This window comes from Haliotis rufescens, unplaced genomic scaffold (genome assembly GCF_023055435.1).
Source record: "Haliotis rufescens isolate VD_foot unplaced genomic scaffold, xgHalRufe1.0.p SCAF_27, whole genome shotgun sequence".
Lineage (NCBI taxonomy): Eukaryota > Metazoa > Mollusca > Gastropoda > Lepetellida > Haliotidae > Haliotis > Haliotis rufescens.
This window is the reverse complement of record NW_025963968.1, coordinates 5,922,060-5,942,087: the sequence shown is the minus strand read 5'-3', so window position 1 is coordinate 5,942,087 and position 20,028 is coordinate 5,922,060. Positions and strand designations below refer to the sequence as shown.

At 42.3% G+C, this 20,028-nt stretch overlaps 1 protein-coding gene across 3 annotated transcripts in view; it reads left to right on the top strand.

The window, feature by feature from the left end:
• The window catches only part of LOC124121741 (macrophage mannose receptor 1-like), a 38,601-nt gene extending 22,843 nt beyond the window's left edge, over window positions 1-15,758 (top strand). For all 3 annotated transcript variants that reach the window (XM_048402606.1, XM_048402608.1, XM_048402607.1), the window contains exons 11-21: window positions 839-966; window positions 1,902-2,074; window positions 2,806-2,939; window positions 3,159-3,289; window positions 5,323-5,480; window positions 6,818-6,951; window positions 7,726-7,853; window positions 8,743-8,906; window positions 9,938-10,074; window positions 11,776-11,903; window positions 15,560-15,758. In XM_048402606.1, the coding sequence (XP_048258563.1) occupies window positions 839-966; window positions 1,902-2,074; window positions 2,806-2,939; window positions 3,159-3,289; window positions 5,323-5,480; window positions 6,818-6,951; window positions 7,726-7,853; window positions 8,743-8,906; window positions 9,938-10,074; window positions 11,776-11,903; window positions 15,560-15,648 (1,504 nt within the window). In that variant the 3' untranslated portion in view covers window positions 15,649-15,758. The remainder of the gene's footprint in view (window positions 1-838; window positions 967-1,901; window positions 2,075-2,805; window positions 2,940-3,158; window positions 3,290-5,322; window positions 5,481-6,817; window positions 6,952-7,725; window positions 7,854-8,742; window positions 8,907-9,937; window positions 10,075-11,775; window positions 11,904-15,559) is intronic.
• Window positions 15,759-20,028: the final 4,270 nt, after the last annotated feature.

Below are 20,028 nucleotides of genomic sequence, written 5' to 3'. Positions count from 1 at the left end.
CGGATACCCCGGTAGCTTGGTAAGGGGAGGGGAGGTGAAATAGGGGTCAGTGATTGAGTGAGTGAGTTGGGTTTAACCCCGATTTTAACAGTATTCAGTATAAAGCCCGAAGTGATGCAGGTCTGAGACGTTTACCACTTCGGTGAAACCCACGAGCACGGGTATGGTGCTGACAAACCTAGAAATATAATTGGGTCGAACCGGGATTCGAACCCACAATCATAGGTTTCTGGCGTGTCCAAGCGAGGCAACTCTGCCTTAGACGACTAGGTTACCCGTGTCCCCGAAATAGGGTTCAAAGTCCAAATTATTGCACTTATATGGAGACAAAAATGCGCGTGCGCGCGCGCGTGTGTGCACTAGTCCGGACAAGTGCTGATCTTATAGTGCTAGCCCACTGAGATACCATGCCGCAGTTTAACACGAATACCCCACTCAGACACAGGAAACAGACTCTGAGCTGACCAGTCCTTGTTTTAGACAATTAACGCCGGGCGCCAGACACGGTAACAAGAAGTGTCATCTTTTAACGTCTTTTGGTATGACGCGGCCGGGCATCGAACCCCGAACTTTCGCTCTCTGGACAAACGCATTATCTACTGTACCACGGAGGCGGTCAGCTTGGTAAGACCAGAGAGATAATAGGTAGCTTCAAATACATTGAAACCCCGTCAGTCCTGAAACCTACCTTTGTGGCGAATGTGTTTGGGATGTCTGTTTATACACATTGGGCATTACACCATATCCATGACCTATAACTCGGCCTTGTATTAATTTGAACGATTTCACTGGGAACGGGGACGACCGGGTTTAAAGGAATTCATGCTCTTTTATCCAGAAAGTCTAACTGGGATAAAGAACCAGATAACAACGACGACGAAGACTGCATTGCCATCAACCTCGCTGACACACTCAGCGACGAGCACTGTTCCAGGAAGATGGGCTATATTTGTGAACTAAACAATGGTACGTACCCACGCGGTGTAGCTTGTCACTGGGTGAGTGAGTGAGTTGGGTTTAACGCCGCTTTTAACAGTATTCCAGTTATATCACGGCGTGTGCTTAAGGTGGGGGAAAAGCCCGAGGTGATGCAGGTCTGAGACGTTTACCATTTCGGTGAAACCCACGAGCACGGGTATGGTGCTGACAAACCTAGAAACATAATCGAGGCGAACCGGGATTCGCACCCACAATCGTAGGTTTCTGGTGTGCCCAAGGGACGCAACTGGGACAACTGGGCCACCCGTTCCCCTTGTGCCAGTAAGTGAGTGAATGAACGGGGAGACAACTCTGCACAGACAATTGCGACGCCTTACACGACTGGGCCGCTTGTGCACCCTTATTGAACTTGGACAGTGAGTGAGTGAGTGAGTGAGTGTGGTTTACGTCGGTTTGATCCTTTGTTTAATTTCCGCAGCACCACGGCGGGAATTTATACTGACAACCCGCCGGATAGTAGAAAGTATAAAACCAGAGTTGATGCTGGCTAAAAATGAAACAAACAGTTCGATGGTGATACCTGTTTTGGACCTAAGTTTGTAGTGTTTCGGCGAATGTTTTCAGCCTAGTAACGTTTTGCTTACGTTTGCAATCTTTGGTCAAATCTAATTTTAAGTGTATACTTTCTTTTCCCCTGGGGTAACGTCGAGCGTTTTTATCATAAGTCTACCAAACAGCCAGCCTGTCAATCAGTTAGTATTTGGTTTGGCTCTTTAGACAGACACATTGTACCAATTAGGGAATCGAACCCTATTGTTCGGCATGACGAGTGAACACTTTATCCATCAAGTAAAACGTTTGCCGATCTGTCAGTGAATGCGAAGGTGTTGTCAGTAACAGCAGTGTACATCACAGCTGCCTGTTCGCCGTCAGGGGTGATGATGATTGTTTTGTGCTTGTAGATATGTGTCCCTTCGGCTGGATTCCAGGAGCGTCAAATTGTTACTTTGTGAGCAACACCAGTGATCCCACCAAATTCGTAACCTGGGATGCAGCAAGCTCACTGTGCCAAGACGCAAATACCGTGGGCAAAGGTCAAGCACACCTGCTGACAGTGAACACGGCGGAGGAAGCGGTGAGAGAGAGAGAGAGAGAGAGCGAGAGAGAGAGAGAGAGAGATTGAGAGAGAGAGAGAGATTGAGAGAGAGGGGGAGGGGGAGAGAGAGATTGAGAGAGAGATTGAAAGATATTGTGAGATTGAGATAGACCGAGAGAGAGAGAGAGAGAGAGAGAGAGAGAGAGAGAGAGAGATTGTGGGATTGAGATAGACCGAGGGAGACAGAGAGATTGAGAGAGAGATTGAGAGAGAGATTGAAAGATATTGTGAGATTGAGATAGACCGAGGGAGAGAGAGAATGTGAGATTGAGAGAGAGAGAGTGAAATAGAAATTGAGAGAGAGATTGTATATTGAGATAGACCGAGGGGGAGAGAGAGAGAGATTGAGCGAGAGATTGAGAGAGAGATTGAAAGATATGGTGAGATTGAGATAGACCGAGAGAGAGAGAGAGAGATTGTGAGATTGAGAAAGACCGAGGGAGATAGAGAGGGAGAGAGAGATTGAAAGATATTGTGAGATTGAGACTGAGGGAGAGAGAGATTGAGCGAGAGATTGAGAGATTGAGAAAGAGGGAGAGGTTGAGGGAAAGATATTGTGAGAGAGGTGGAGAGAGATTGAATGAGAGAGAGAGAGAGAGAGAGAGAGAGAGAGAGAGAGAGAGAGAGAGAGAGAGTATACATTATCAATAAACAAACTGTGGTGTTCGTTCATCAACAAACAAAAGAACAATTGTCTTTTGTATTGCCAGAGCTTCTTCGCTGAATACATACCGACAGCATGGTCCTTGACGACCACCCAGAAGTGGTGGACAGACTTGACGGACAAGCAAACAGAGGGGTCGTACAAGTGGATGAATGGCGATGTTTTCAACCAAAGCCTTGTGTGAGTGATTGTCTTCCTTGATTTTACCATGCGCGAATCCATAGCCACAACATAAATAAAAACACAACAAAAACACAACAATAAATAAATAAAAACTAAAATAAATAAATAAATAAATAAATAAATAAATAAATAAATAAATAAATAAATAAAAATAAATAAATAAATAAATAAATAAATAAATAAATAAATAAATAAATAAATACTTTATATGTTAAGGAGGTGGACTCAAGAGCCTAACAACATCAAGGGTCGGGAGCACTGCGCCACCATGCTACAGAAAGGCACCTTCAGCGACAGGGATTGCACACAGACCAACAACTACATCTGCAGGAAGGAGATACCCACTCGTAAGCCGTCGCAAAAGACACCATTCAGAATTTGTTAATTCACTTTTGGTAATCTATGACACCTTTGAAGGGACAGTGTTGCGTTGTCACCCGTACAAAAACAAAAGCAAGACAAGACAAAATTAACCAAAGTGCCACATCGGAATAATAAGACAGAGCCACATTTTGACCAATTGTCGCATTGTCGTGCCTTAAATAATATATTTTTACCAACGAACGACATTGCGATATTTTTCCAGGTCACAACGTTGTTGCATTACCACCGCATCTAAAAATGGGTAAAATAGGCGTTAAAATGTCCGCATATTGATTATGCCGCATTGCCACTCTTTCCCATCATAGGTGCATATGGAAAACAAGTGAATTTTATTGCGCATGCGCTGAAATGGGTCAACTCTCCAGTGGTCATTTTTCTACTCCAGTGATGCTAAAACTATTAGAGTACCAGTGAGAACATGGGGATCCTTCTCAAAGTGAAAACAGAATTCTTCATCCTTAAGAAATGATTTCATATAGCTTTATTGTCTGTGTCGTTTAATAAAATAACGTGTTTTTACAAAGAGAAACAAACTCTGGGTATTTCGATTCATAATTCCAGTCCCGAACAGTTTGATACAAGGAGCATGGTTTGCCAAGTCGTCTCAGGCGGCGCCTCTCGCTGTGCAGAGTAGAGTCACGTATTTGTACCATAGCCGTGGGTTCCACGTAGCGGACCCATGTTGAGTCTAAGACTTGCATCAACTCGGGCTTTCCTCCCACCTCAAGCTGACACTCAGTAAGTAAACTACGGTTATAACGAACTAAAAAGTACCACTACTTAGTTCGTTATAACCATAGTTCGTTATAAGCACATGTACAGCCTATATACAGCAAATGGAAAGGACCCCCAAACAGTTCGTTATATCCGTCAGTTCGGTATACGCGTGTTCGTTTTAAACCGTAGTTTACTGTAGTATAACTGAAACTGTCCAAGCGGCGTTTAGCGATATTCACTCACCCATTATATACTTTTGGTGAAAAGATGCTTTGACAGCTTGGTACATTAAGGACACCTTTCACAATAATGTTTTTGTTTTGTCTCTACATAGTACAGTAAACTACGGTTATAACGAACACGCTTATAAGGAACTGACGGATATACGAACTTACTTTTTTGGTCCCGACTATTTGCTGTAGTTATGCTGCATATATGCTTATAACGAACTACGGTTGTAACGTACTACAATTAGTAGTCCCCATGAGTTCGTTATAACCGTAGTTTACTGTACATCAAATTCCAAATAACCGACAACCCTGTAACACACAGCCTCTTGTTATGTATGCGCATTTGTCATTAAGTTTATCTGTAATTGACCCGTGAAGATCCGGGTTAAATAGGTCTTCGGCAACCCATCATGATTCTGGTCGAAAAGGCAACAATGCTTGTCGTAAGAGGCGACTAACAGGATCGGGTGGTCAGGCTCGCCGACTTGGTTGACGCATGCCATCGTATCCCAGTTGCGGAGATCGATGCTCATGATATCTATGACTGGATTGTCTGGTCCAGACTCGATTATTTACAGACCGCCATCATACAGCTGTAATATTGGAGTGCGGCGTTAAACAACAAACAAATCTGTAATAACAGATCATGATTTGTTAAAATTTTTGTATCTACAGTAAGAAATGTAAGGGCAACAATGCGACATTTCGTCTATACGTTTGGCATGGTTTTGCAAGGGCAGTGAGCAAAGACAGTGATGACTGACAATGTCAAACTTCGGACGTCTATGCAAGTGTTAACTCTGGTCACTACTGTATCACGTGGTCGGGTAGCCTAGTGGTTAAAGCGTTCGCTCGTCACGCCGAAGACCCGGGTTGGAATCCCGACATGGGTACAATGTGTGAAGCCCATTTCTGGTGTCCCCCGCCGTGATATTGCTGGAATATTGCTAAAAGCGGCGTAAAACCATACTCACTCACTCACTCACTGTATCACGTGTCAGCAGCCAGTAATACCGGAAGTGATATCCCCACATATTTCCCGTTTCCAGAGCAGTATACGGTCAACTTTGGCTGCGGGGATTGGGAGAGGGCTGGGCACAAGTGTTATCAGGCCATCGCCAAGCCCGCCAAGTCCTGGTCAGACGCACAGACATCCTGCAAGGCGCTAGGTGGTAACCTGATGAAGATAGAGAATCAGGATGAAATGGTTTGTGTACACCACCCCCTTTATAGTGAAATAATTTTTAGATTTGAAGTTTACGATATACGGCTTTTCCATAGGACGAGAGGTCGGTCACATGACCGCGAAATTGACGTTCATAAGTGTATGAACGACACAATTTGACGTTCATACGTTTTTCACGAGACCGTGTTCTTGAAATGACGTAAACACTGACGGACTACTTACACATTCCTGGGGAAACCCCTGGGAATTCCCTACCACGAAAACATGCATAAGCGTTCTTTCTGATCATTTAGAACCTTTATTCTTGGTCGCAAGCTCCGACGTTCATACAGTTTGGCCCTCACTCTATGAAGGTTCATACTCCAATGAACTCACACAAAGTGAAAGTCAATTCTTAAATATAAGATAGCTACGCGATAAATCGTAAAGAACAATGAAGAACGAAGCGTGGTTTATGTCACGATAAAACATTGTTCTATCATGACGTCATTTCTGGAGATACGAACATGCGCGAAGTGAGTTGCTTCCCATAGATGTAACTGGGCAACGCAAATAAACGCAATGGCCGAACGATCGCATCCAAAAGAGGGCGAGATATGACAATTGGTATTGGGAGAAAGGGTACAGATACCCGAAATAGTATCCATTGTCCATTGTAGACCACAGTAGGCTAGTAACATTTTGGTAACGTCTGAATTTTTCAGTCAAAATCAGTTTTCATGTTTAATCTTTCCTTTGACCGGAAGTTCAAACACAATGGGGCTATGTTGAAACACCAACCCAAAACGCGGTGTAACATGTACTTATATAGCTAGTGTATGAAACCAAGGTGTCACCAGCAAGTTATAGTCAAGTCATTGTACACACATTTAGTTTGTATGATGATATTAATCTCGCAATTAAGTGAGTGAGTGAATGAGGTTTTATGCCGCTTTTAGCAATATTCCAGCAATATCACGGCGGGTAAATGGGCTTCATACACAGTACCCATGTCGGGTCTTCGGCGTGACGAGCGAACGCTTTAACCACAAGGCTACCCGACCGCCTCTCTCGCAATTAAGAACTACCCTGGTATACATATATAAGACATTGAGTCCCCTGGGTCTGAGACCCTTGACCATGGTATCGCTTTAATAAAAAGCGACAAAATCCTATCCATATTCAACAGAAATCTTTACATAAAGCAGAGTCGATTGTACGATTTTGACTATGTCATAAACATGTGTTTATGAATCACTATCAAATAATGAAGATAGCAGATGTTCGCGAAAAGGTAAGCGTACCCTGCCCTACCGGTGGCGCACGTAAGAAACACATGCAATTTAACCAATCAAACACAAGTCTGAACATATTTTCAGCACTGGTTGAGCTACCAGTCGAAGACGGCCAAGATGTCTTATGGCGGCTACTGGATTGGCCTCAATGACCAGTCCAGCATGGACCACGTGAACTGGAACTGGGCGGATGGGAGCAAGGCCGATACATCCTACCTGTAAGGCGATATTATTTTTTGTAGCTGATTGGTTAAAATAGGAGGTTTCAAGATTGATTGGTTGAAATAGGGTAGTTCAAGATGTTCCGGGAGTGGGTTTTGTATTAAACAATGTGTTTGTTATGACTTCAATATGAAATGGCTCGCTCACCCCACGTGTCCATGGTATGCTGTGGTTAAACCTTATGTATCTCCCATCTTGTGTGTCTGGGGTATGCTGCAGATAATGCTAATGTCTCGCTCATCCTGTGTGTCTGGGGTATGCTGTAGTTAAAGCTAATGTTTCGCCCATCCTGTGTGTCTGGGTTATGCTGTAGTTAAAGCTAATTTTCGCCCATCCTGTGTGTCTTGGGTATGCTGTAGTTAAAGCCAATGTTTCGCCCATCCTGTGTGACTTGGGTATGCTGTAGTTAAAGCTAATGTTTCGCTCATCCTGTGTGTCTTGGGTATGCTGTAGTTAAAGCTAATGTTTCGCCCATCCTGTGTGTCTTGGGTATGCTGTAGTTAAAGCCAATGTTTCGCCCATCCTGTGTGTCTTGGGTATGATGTAGTTAAAGCCAATGTTTCGCCCATCCTGTGTGCCTTGGGTATGCTGTAGTTAAAGCCAATGTTTCGCCCATCCTGTGTGTCTTGGGTATGCTGTAGTTAAAGCTAATGTTTCGCCCATCCTGTGTGTCTTGGGTATGCTGTAGTTAAAGCCAATGTTTCGCCCATCCTGTGTGTCTTGGATATGCTGTAGTTAAAGCTAATGTCTCGCTCATCCTGTGTGTCCAGAGTGTGGAATCAGGAACCCGACGACCTGAACGGTGATGAGGACTGCGCCGCAATGGGAACCGATGGCGTCTACACCGACTGGAACTGCGATCATTTCCACAATGGATTCATCTGTGAGAAGCAGAAGAGTGAGGAGGCCACAGCTGTTTTATATTTTGTAAATTGCTTCCGTTCCTTTTTTAGGGATGGGGGATAAAGCGTTTATTCATCACGCCGAATTCCGCCGTTTCCCCACATGTTTCATGTTTCATAGTAACTGTTTCATTGGAATACTACAAGTTAAGTAAATAAGAAAACGTACAACTTTATGGATAACGACTTCTGGTTTATTGAATTTATCGACGTTTCGATGTAGAGTCCCACACCGTTATCATTATTCAGATGTGAAGGAAGTTGGTTTGTGAATATTGTTTTATGATTCGTAACAAGCAAGCACGATGACACCAAACACACTGGTGGAACCCTGTCACCGAAGTTTAAGTCTGGATTATCTTACCCACGAACTGAATCTGTCAGTGCAAATGGAAAAAGGAAAAAGGAAATTCCTAACGCATCGCCGAGTACCATATCATTTCTACCAAAAATCCTCTTCATTTCTTCCGGAACCGGTAATTCGTTGTTCCTGCCGTCGATGGAACCCATGTCAGAAAAGATCCACGCAGTCATTACTTTAAGCAAGGGGCCGCTTGGTTTTCGCTGAGTGTGTCATCATGCCCTGATGGCGTGGATCCTTTAGTTACTAGTGTTACAGATTACTGTAAGCCTGGTGTAAACTCGAATATGAACTGACCACGATGGCATAGGTAGATTACGGCTGACTGCGGCATTAAACAACATTCACTCACTCATTGAGATCATAGCTGGAATATTGCAGAGTGCGGCGTTAAACAAAAAAAATCATTCGTATGGTTGAGGCTAAAGTTAAGGGGGGAAGTGGGTGTGGCACAGTGTTTGGGTTTCGTTTGGAAGATATTCTTAAGATATTTATCCCTTCATTCACAGATCATTATTTTTCAGAAAATCAGACATGTCCTCCAAACTGGGTGGCCAACAGCGATAAAAGTCAGTGCTATCTTGTGGCATCGAACTGGACCACCTGGCGAGAGGCCTCGGGGAAATGTGTCACCTTATCGGGAGATGGCTCTGGCGCCCTACTCGCTATAGACACTCAGGCGGAGAAGGTTGGTCGTTGGGGGCCTTTTTGACGCAATATCCTCTGTGGGGATTGCCTGTTCCCCAGTTCCCAATGTTTGTATACTCCGGGCTTTTTATATCTCAACTGTTTAAAAACAGGAATGAATGGCCACCACATTTGATATTTAAATAGTGCCTCCAAATTAGAATGGCTAAAACTGGCCGGTAATTAGTTAAGGAATTGAGCAAGTATTGATCGGTTGTAATAATATTTGATAGCTGCTCGTCAAGGACAGGTCAAGTTCCACGGCAAGAGAAACAGGTCAGGGCAATCAAGGCACTGCAGATTGAAAAAATATCGATTGATTTAAAAAAAGTTCAACTCGTAACTAGCATCAACAAGCGGAGATGTATGTGAGACAGGTCAAATTCGATAGCCAGGTGAAATAGTCAGAATTCAGATGTCCAGAAGAGCGACGCGTACCGCCAGATGACCACATCGAAAAAATATATAGTCCCAGAAGAAAAATTGTTGCAAGACGGGTTTTTTTGTAAAAAGAGAGAAAAAGTAGGCCCGAAGTTTCAATTAAGCAAATATACTCATCGCCAAAAGAAACGGGAACCATAGGAACATTTAGAGAAAAGTGTACGTTAATAAGAGATGTGTACCAATTAATGACAAAATTAACAATCAGTCAAGTGTTACCACAGTGTCTATTCTTATCACGATATGCTGCACATGATTTTCAAACTTTACACGCTAATCCTGCACGAGACAAATGGTGTATCTCGAGTCATGGATCTATGACGTCACATATGATGCATTTATGAGCGTCAGTTCACATTACATACCATTATGTTCGTTTGTGCATCGAACCAATCTAATATCTCTTGAATATGACAGAGGAGTAATTCGTTATACATTAACCAAAATGTATGGTATTCGAGTTTGTTTTGGCGGTGAGCGTATATGTATGTGATTTTGGAACTGTATCTGAAAAGATATCTGGTCTCCACTCAAAATCTCAGCTATATAAAAATGGTGGGTCCCTTCAATTGATCGGTGTTATAATTATAGGATTTCATCCTGGGTCAGCTGGCCATCGTGTTTACAGCACCCTTCTATTTCTGGACGGGTCTAACGGACAGTCTTCTTGAGGGCCTGTGGCAGTACAGCTCCAGCGCTGACAACACACAAACATCCCTCGGGCTGATGTAAGTATACCTCGTCATTCTATACGGAACTCAGTGACATTTATCAGTGACAATCCACACACAACACTCGGCCCTGTCACTATGTTAAAGTAAATTTTATAACCCGGAATACAACAAAGGCTCCGGATGTTTAAAAAAGCCCGGTGCCGCTTTAGATGGTTTGACTGCAAAATAACTGTCAGGGCAGGCGTGGTGAACATTAAAGATCCTGGCTGGACTATTATTACTAATTCTACAATCACTTCTCCTTACTTATTCTAACTTAATAATAATAATAATAATAATAATAATAGTGAGTGAGTGAGTGAGTATGGTTTTACGCCGCTTTTAGCAATATTCCAGCAATATCACGGCGGGGGACACCAGAAATGAGCTTCACACATTGTACCCATGTCGGGAATCGAACCCGGGTCTTCGGCGTGACGAGCGAACGCTTTAACCACTAGGCTACCCGACCGCCCCCAATAATAATAATAATAATAATAATAATAATAATAATAATAATATCCTTGAAGAGGCTGAAACTTACCACGTGGTTTGATTAACGTTGGGGCTCTTCATGATAGAATTGTTTTGTGCAGTTTTGCACATATTTATTTGTCTGATGATCCTCTTGTGAAGCATGTCAAGAATCATGATGAAAAGAAGGCATTCCACAGTTTTCTAAAACGAGCCAAGGATGTGGGACATAATCTGTATGTCGGTGTTGATTTTGTTGATGGTTCTGTACGCTGGATGGTGCAGAAATAAGTGTCAACCATGCGAAGTGCCATATCAAGTCGGACCAGACTCAGTTTTTAAAGGAGAGGCTATACGAACGACCACTGCATCGAGTTTATGTGCAGTGTGTTGAGAAGATCAGCAATCCTGCAGAGTCCTTTGCTTGGATGAAGTCGTCTGGCCTGAGACGAAACAGAAGGCTTTCTGTTTGCTGCTCAGAACCAGTCACTTCCAACTCGAAACCGCCAATGTGTGATTTTGCATCAAAATGAGAATATGAAATGTAGATTATGTAATGAATTCAATGAGACCGTCCAACACATTGTCAGTGGATGCCCAGCTTTGGCACAGACACAGTATCTTAAACGACATGATGGGGTGGCTCGATCATTTTATTACCGTCTTCTCCATGCTTGTGGTTTTGACACAGAGGTCCATCCATGGTACGACCCGAAATATGTAGAGGGCGTTATGGAAAATTATAAATATAAACTACTTTGGAATAGGCCCGTATACAGCCTCAGACATATCAAGGCCAATAAACCTGATCTTGTCCTTTTTGATAAATCCAATGAAATCCTTTATATCATTGAATTTCCTGTCCATTTTGACAGTAATATGATTGACAAGATTGAGAAAATACATGGCAAATATGCGGACCTCATTTTCGAAATGTCACGCTTGCATCTCAAGTAACAGATTGTTCGACTCCCCATTGTTCTCGGTGCCTTAGGTTTGGTACCTCCCAATCTGTTGACTGACATTGAGAGAGTACCCGGGTTTGCTACCAGGAATACAGCCCTTCTGACAATCTGGGTAATGCAGAAGGCTTCAGTGTTGGGGAGTCTTTACATTCTCCGAAAAGTTCTGGGTGGGTTCGACTAGGCAGCGCTTCCTGGGAGAAGTCCCATTCGCTGTCTGGGCTGCGTGTAGAGGGGGCAAGGGACCTGAGCTGATGAAGAGCGTTGATGTTTTTTTCAGCAAATGGAACTCGGAGCCAAACAACTGGCACCACAACGAGCACTGCGTAAGCACCGCATTCGGTGGCCGCCTCAACGACGCCACGTGTTCCCACAAGTCGGGCTACATCTGTGAGAAGTATGCTACAGGTACGTACATCTGCACAATGAACGGACGCGTTGTTTGTCTACACGTACGCACGCTGCGTCATGAAGTAATGTGTTGTTTGTCTACACGTACGCACGCGGGGTCATGAAGTAATGTGTTTTTTGTCTACACGTACGTAAGCTGCGTCATGAAGTAATGTGTTGTTTGTCTACACGTACGTATGCTGCATCATGAAGTAATGTGCTGTTTGTCTACACGTACGTATGCTGCATCATGAAGTAATGTGCTGTTTATCTACACGTACGTAAGCTGCGTCATGCAGTAATGTGTTGTTTGGCTACATGTACATAAGCTGCGTCATGAAGTAATGTGCTGTTTGTCTACACGTACGTAAGCTGCGTCATGCAGTAATGTGTTGTTTGGCTACATGTACGTAAGCTGCGTCATGAAGTAATGTGTTGTTTGGCTACGCGTACGTAAGCTGCGTCATGAAGTAATGTGTTGTTTGGCTACATGTACATAAGCTGCGTCATGAAGTAATGTGCTGTTTGTCTACACGTACGTAAGCTGCGTCATGCAGTAATGTGTTGTTTGGCTACATGTACATAAGCTGCGTCATGAAGTAATGTGCTGTTTGTCTACACGTACGTAAGCTGCGTCATGCAGTAATGTGTTGTTTGGCTACATGTACGTAAGCTGCGTCATGAAGTAATGTGTTGTTTGGCTACGCGTACGTAAGCTGCGTCATGCAGTAATGTGTTGTTTGGCTACATGTACGTAAGCTGCGTCATGAAGTAATGTGTTGTTTGGCTACGCGTACGCAAGCTGCGTCTTGAATTCAATGCTTAGTTTGGATACATTCAAAAAACTCGTCATCATCACATTCTTTGTTTAAGTAACTCTTGTCTGGATACGCTAAAAAGGAAACAGCATCGGCTGTCAGACTTCATGCATCGACAGAAAAACATAGTATATGTCATATGAACTCCAAAGGTGGTTAAAGATCGCAATATCCTTAGTTTGTTACTTGCACAATGGAACAACCTATTGCTAGACATTATTGCGTTTAATCTGTATGTTGTGACGAAGATATTTATTTCCTGATGACTTATTTATTGTGCGTTGATTAATTATACAGATTTGGTTACCTGCATTTATGATATATGAGTGAGTGAGTGAGTATGGTTTTACGCCGCTTTTAGCAATATTCCAGCAATATCACGGCGGGAGACACCTTATGATATATGATAAGTATAAGTAAATATACTACGTCAAAGCAAGAGAGGGGCGGTCGGGTAGCCTAGTGGTTAAAGCGTTCGCTCGTCACGCTGAAGACCCGGGTTCGATTCCCGACATGGATGCAATGTGTGAAGCCCATTTCAGGTGTCCCCCGCCGTGATGTTGCTCGAATATTGCTAAAAGCGGCGTAAAACCCTACTCACTCACTCAAAGCAAGAGGATACCCAGTCGACTATCCCAACAGATACCCTTGGGCGTTAACATTACATGAATGCATCCCCGAAAATCGGTGATGACACCAGGTGTTCGTGTAAAACGGTACTCATGTCCTGCTCTGCCGGTAGCACTCTACTCACTAAAGCGCCACTCAAGTCCTCATTTATAACAGTGAGTTCACTGTAGATGGGTTAGTTGTGGCCATAATCCACTTAGGTATGTGCCTTAGTTGTTAGTTTCAGTCAATAAACAACATAAACAACAAGTACATTAACATAAGAACTTCCTCAGTGAGAAATAGTATTTCGAATCTATTACCCGAGACACAACTGCCATCATTTTTCACTTATTCATTTTTCTTTCTATACCTGCCCCCGGTATTTGTGATCTCAGACTCTTGTCATAACGATGACATCATTATTGCTCACAATATCAGAGACATACTGCTGGAGGCGAAGTCAGAATTTTATTGCAAGATTCCTCAAGCCACGGGAGTCATTTCATTAAAACATTCTATGGGATACAAGAGTGTGCTTTAAACACGAACAGGGTGTCATATTTGTAACCATTTTGCATGTTTGCGGGAAGAATATTCAGAAAATAATTATATCATTGTATGTAGATATACAATGACTGGTAACTTTGAAAGAAAATTAAAATTTGTTGAGAATAGAATATAAGAATGTTGACACGTACATCTGGACACATATGGTTGTTTGTTTGGTGTTGTATTAAACGTATAGTGTCAGCACTTAAGGACAAGTAAATCTTTTAACTCATTTATTCACATATATGACATGTTACGTATATGCCTTAAGGGGACAATGTACGTGTAGCTCTACCAACGTGTACATGTACATATGTTACATTGTTACATATGTTACATATGTTACATATGTTACAAGGCTGAGGTACATGTAATTCACACACAAGTGAGTAATATTGAAAAAAGGATTACAATATTGCTACCCAATTTGTCAGATACCTGTGAAATCACAAATGCCACGGTTGAGTTCTATCCAATGCTTGTTACCCGAGTGGTAAAATGGATTAGTCCCGATCATACCCCATCTGTCAGATACCTCATGATAACATAAGACTTATTAAAGTTGTCACTGACTAAAACATGCTATTGTCTCGTTTTATGAGTGAGTGAGTGGGTGAGTATGGTTTTACGCCGCTTTTAGCAATATTCCAGCAATATCACGGCAGGGGACACCAGAAATGGGCTTCACACATTGTACCCATGCCGGGAATCGAACCCGAGTATTCGACATTACGAGCGAACGCTTTAACCACAAGGCTACCCTACCGCCCCCTTGTTTTATGAAAAGAATTTGATGTTATTAGTTAAAAGTTCATTTTGCTTTAAACACATCTTAAAATTTATTTTATGTAAAACCAAACACTTTAGACCATTATCACATTTGTGACCTAGTCACCTTGGTGTGCACTTTGGTATTGAGTCTGTAATCATGTTCTATATCAGCAAACTTTAAATAACCAGACTGCAAGTTTCAGCAGAACTAATTCTGAGATTATTTCTAACTAATTAAGATATGACATTTGACATTTAAGGTGATGTTGAAAGTTTACCTGGGTCAACTTTCTCCAAACCTGCCATGTTTGTGACCCATTCAGATATCTCTGATAATATGTACAACGTAGTAAAATCATATGAATTGAAAAAAATCAATATTCTCGTAAGAAGCTTAGATCAGATCTTACAAATTTAAGCTGTTTCATGAATAAGTGGTTCGATTGTTACATTTATACGGGTAGAAAATTAAACGATACACATAATTCTTGTATCTGAGTAAATCAAATATTTTACCCATTAACTTCAAACGTCTTTATTTAATAGTTCATAATAATGGGGATTAAATCTATTAGGACATGTCCATTACCAAAAAGGGTAAAGGTCATATGTTTTGACAAGCCTTCTCTACTCCAGTGACAGCTGGGGCATGACCTGACATACTTACCCTTTTCGTGAACACCTGGTGTCATCAGTCATGTTCAGTCATCTGGTCATGTGATTTTCACCGTTATTTTGCCTTTCACGCCCAATGGAATCTGTTTCGTCGGATAATCAAGACTGGTCATTCTCTGGCGTATTTACTTTAAATTTACAGTAAAGTCACACGGATTTGCGTTTGCTTTACATTCACAATCGTATTTTGTCGATATATCAGATGGAATTGTTTAATATATGTATTGACGACAATAATTTTTATTGCAGGCTACTCTACTGCCGGATTAATTTCCTTGCCCTTCAATAAACTGACCTTGATCTTAATGGCCATCTTGACGTTATCCATGGGACATTGACAACTACCTTCATAGGTCGCCTTGCCATATATTGCTTGTGATTGCCTAGATTGATAAACGAAATATGTAAATATTGACGGAAATCGAATACTAGTAATCGAGTAAACCCGATGTTCGTATTTTGTCGATATATCAGATGGAATTGTTTAATATATGTATTGACGACAATAATTTTTATTGCAGGCTACTCTACTGCCGGATTAATTTCCTTGCCCTTCAATAAACTGACCTTGATCTTAATGGCCATCTTGACGTTATCCATGGGACATTGACAACTACCTTCATAGGTCGCCTTGCCATATATTGCTTGTGATTGCCTAGATTGATAAACGAAATATGTAAATATTGACGGAAATCGAATACTAGTAATCGAGTAAACCCGATGTTCTTGTAAGATTCTCATACTCAGTCTAGACATGCTGACCTCTAATCCAACGATACCTGTTCTAAGACATTGGTCAGTAGCTTCCCTTAACAATTAAGACAATCACAGTTAAAGAGAACATGTTTGCCTTTGCTTAAATACGTTTTCGATGCTAGTTCTGAATTGTTTGATATTACTTGGAAGTTGATAGGCGACAAAGACAAGAAGCTTGACAACGTTATACGGATCTATTCCGAAACGTCGCCTTAACAATAATAAAGAAGTTGTTATCCATAAATTATCTCTACTTTGTGATGCTAGTTCTGTCGATGACGTTCGTTGGATTATATAAGTAACACCAAAGTCTGGGACGAGAACACGGTCTCAAGAGAGTTCATTCTTATCTTCATCAGCTTATGCTTATAGTGCCAGGATGTGCTTCAGAACCATGCACTCTTTGTGCATCTAATGGTGACAAATATAATACTTATCTACATTTATCTACATCTATCTATCTATGCTTCGTGTTTGTTTGTATTTAGCTCTGTGTGCTCATTCAGTTCATTGTTTTGAATAAATAGTTTCAATTTTAATAGTTTTACCTGGTGATATCGTCTCTTGCACCATGCACTCTTTGCAATAAAAAAAGACGAAAAATACATCTCACCATTAAAATATTGGCATCCGCGTATCAGTTAAACATTTCATGGCATCCAGCGTGCTCCACTGGGGGATCCGGGATGCCACTTATCAGGGTTCGGCATCCCGCGTCACAAGAGTGGGTTGGCACCCTCTGAGACGCCGTCGTACTCAGTACTGGGTTCTGGCAATAGACGCACCAGGGTCCGCCGATAATCCTTGTTTGTTGGAACCATACTCTCGTGGTTTTCTCCAAATTGAGAAACGTCTACGAAAAGGGATGACTTTGGGTTTCCTCCTTTCCGCCTTTCCTTTAGTTACCGGATATACTGTTCAAAGCGCTTTATCTAACTCACCGACCCTCTCATAATCGTATCTCCGTCACTGGAAAATGAACTCCAACAAAAACGGAAAAAGTGCACTTCAGAACTTTTGTTATTGGATTCATGACCCCAGGAGTTCACAATAGGGGTACTTGGAGTCTACGTAACAGGTCAACGTGTCCATGTCCGTAACCCTTAGACTCGTAGAGGTCACGCTGACTGGTCAAGGGTGAGGGACGATTTAATGGAAAGTGACTCGCGTCACAAAAACGTCTCCCTTCACGTGTCATGGCACGTCCACATGAGTGCAGTCACTTGGCCCGTGTGAATTTTATATTCGTATCACGTGACATGGGGCAATGAATCAGTCCCACATCGTTGTTGTTGACATTTACGACCGCTGTGTCTTTGTTACTTCATCATGACAAGATCCTGGTAAAACATTCGCCATGGTTTAAGAGAAGATGCACACTGTGGTTCGCATTAATATAGATAGAAGCTCAAAGGTGAAGAGTGTGTGGGTGGAGTTGGGTTTAACGTCGCTTTTAACAGTATTCCAGTTATATCACGGCGTGTCAGCTTAATGTTGGATGAAAGCCCGAAGTGATGCAGGTCTCAGACGTTTACCACTTCGGTGAAACCCAAACCTAGAAACATAATCGGGGCGAGCCTGGATTCGAACCCACAATCATAGGTTTCTGGCGTGCCCAGGGGACGCAACTCTGCACAGCGAATCGCGGCGACTTAGACGACTGGGCCACCCGTGCCCACCGAAGAGTGTGTGAGTGAGAGAGCGTACGTGTATGTATATTGTGCGTGTGCGTGTGTTTCAAGGAAGCCTGGTCGTCCATAACACTGGAATTGGCTGTTCAAAGTTGCGTAACCAAGTGACACGGGTATCTCACTCATCTGAGGCGCCGCATTCGCTGTGCAGAGTTGCATCCCTTGGACACGCCAGAAACCTATGATCGGGGGTTCGAGTCCTGGTTGGACCCGATTGTCAGCACTTTCCCCGTGCTCATTGGTTTGTCAGCAAACGGTTTCACGAAAGTGGTGAAAGGCTTGAATCTGCATCACTTCGGGCTTTTCTCCTTTAGTTCACTGACACGCCGTGATATAACTGAAATACTGTTAAAAGCGGCGTTGAACCCAACTCACTCGCCAAGGCGTGCCAGACTCAGTGGATCTTCGAGTCGAATCCCAGATGCGCCCTGGTTATGAATCTTGGTTTGCTGGCGGCATGCTCGCTCTCGCAGGTTTCACCTGGTAAACTTCGTGTTGTCACACCCACAGTAAGCCGACACGCCATGGGGGATCATTGTGGATTGCTACACTCCAGAAATGACTTTGGGTGTTTGGGTGTAAATGGTATAAGGATCCAGCTGGTACAATAGACTGCCTTGCTAACATGTATGTTTTGTTTCACAACCTTGGCATCATGGTAGTGGGTAGTATGCGTAGGCGCCGATGTGTGTTAGTCTTCTTTTCTTTCTGTGACCTTTTTACAGAATATCCTGACATATTTTACCTACGCACTCACCTCTCGTTAGCCCATAGGTAACAGGTAGGTTGATCAGGTGTCTGCTGGACATCATTTTAAACTTTTTAGTCTCTCACAAATCTGTATTGGGTGGCATAAGTAATAATTTTATGTTGTTTTATATATGTTTGTAAATTTTATACTGTATTACTGGGGTGAGACTCAAATAAACAATTGTCTGTCTGTCTCTCTGCTACACCACCACCGGCACAAATACAGCTCTTTTGAAAATATAACGTCAACGCCAGAGAATACTAGTAACCAGTCTCGAATGTCAAGCGAAACATATGTCCGACTTGATGCTTGTTGGCAACGCAGTTTTCCTTAGTCATGTGAACGTAAACATTTTTAAGAATGTACACACAACTCACAAATCAAAATGGTCTGAGCGTGCAATGTTAATGTACCCACGTTTCACTATTCCTCTTCTTTTCTTTCTGTCATTTAATGTATTAACTGTATTAAACATACACTGTAAGTTGTAGCAGGGTCACTCGGGGTAAATGGGGTTTTATGCATCCCGCGTTAGGTCTTATATTACGAGCCGAAGGCGAGTGTTATAAAACCTAAAGAGGGAGCATAAAACCCCATTTTCCCCGAGTGATCCTGCTACATCGAATTTATCTTACCGACATGTTTTAATATGACATTGTAAAATAATTCAAATAAATTCAAAATTGATAGAAAACAGCTGCTCGATTGATCTGAGGTTGGCTTGCGCTATGTCGCGTGACATCCATTTGCTCGAAAAAAGCGTGCGGCTTTTTACTTTGAAGCGGGATGTAAAGAATTTATTCTGATCCCCGCAAATGCACGTGCAACCTGTAGTGCTCGTGGCGGGGTATAAGAGATTTATTCCCCCGTTGAAAAAATTATTCCCCTCCAGGTCGTGTTACACATTATTTTATCAAAATCACGTGGACCAATCAGATCTAATCATCCTGACATGAAGGTATGATAAGTAAATTGATGATAGGGTGTTCTAAGTGGTGATAACTTGTGCCCAATCCTTTTCATGGGAATAAAATATGTTTACATTACATGAAAATCACGTGGTAAGGGTAAAGATGTCATGCCCTACCAGTAGCACCCACTACTCCCACAATTGGCCTAAAATGTATGGTGTTTGTTGGCTGACACGCACACTGGTACTCTTGCAAAGGATGGGCACATGTTTTGATAATAAGTTAAGATACAAGTGTGTCAGATTGACTTGTTATTTTGATGAAAACATATACAGTACTGAAACTATTTAGTGGTAGTGTTGTAATACGTAATAGCTAGTCGTTTGAGAGGTCTCGAAAGTGCACGTGGGTCATTTGTACTCTTGTGTCAGCTGTTTCCTTTGTCAGAGAAAAAGACGACAGGGCATCTCCAATTTATGATAGACTGCCTTTATTACCTTGTTGTCACTGGCGCTTCGAGCATTCCTCCGTAAGGCATGTAGCTCATCTTGTTTTGAATCACGCAAGCAAACCCAATAAAATCCAAAATTAGAATAGTAATAATAAATC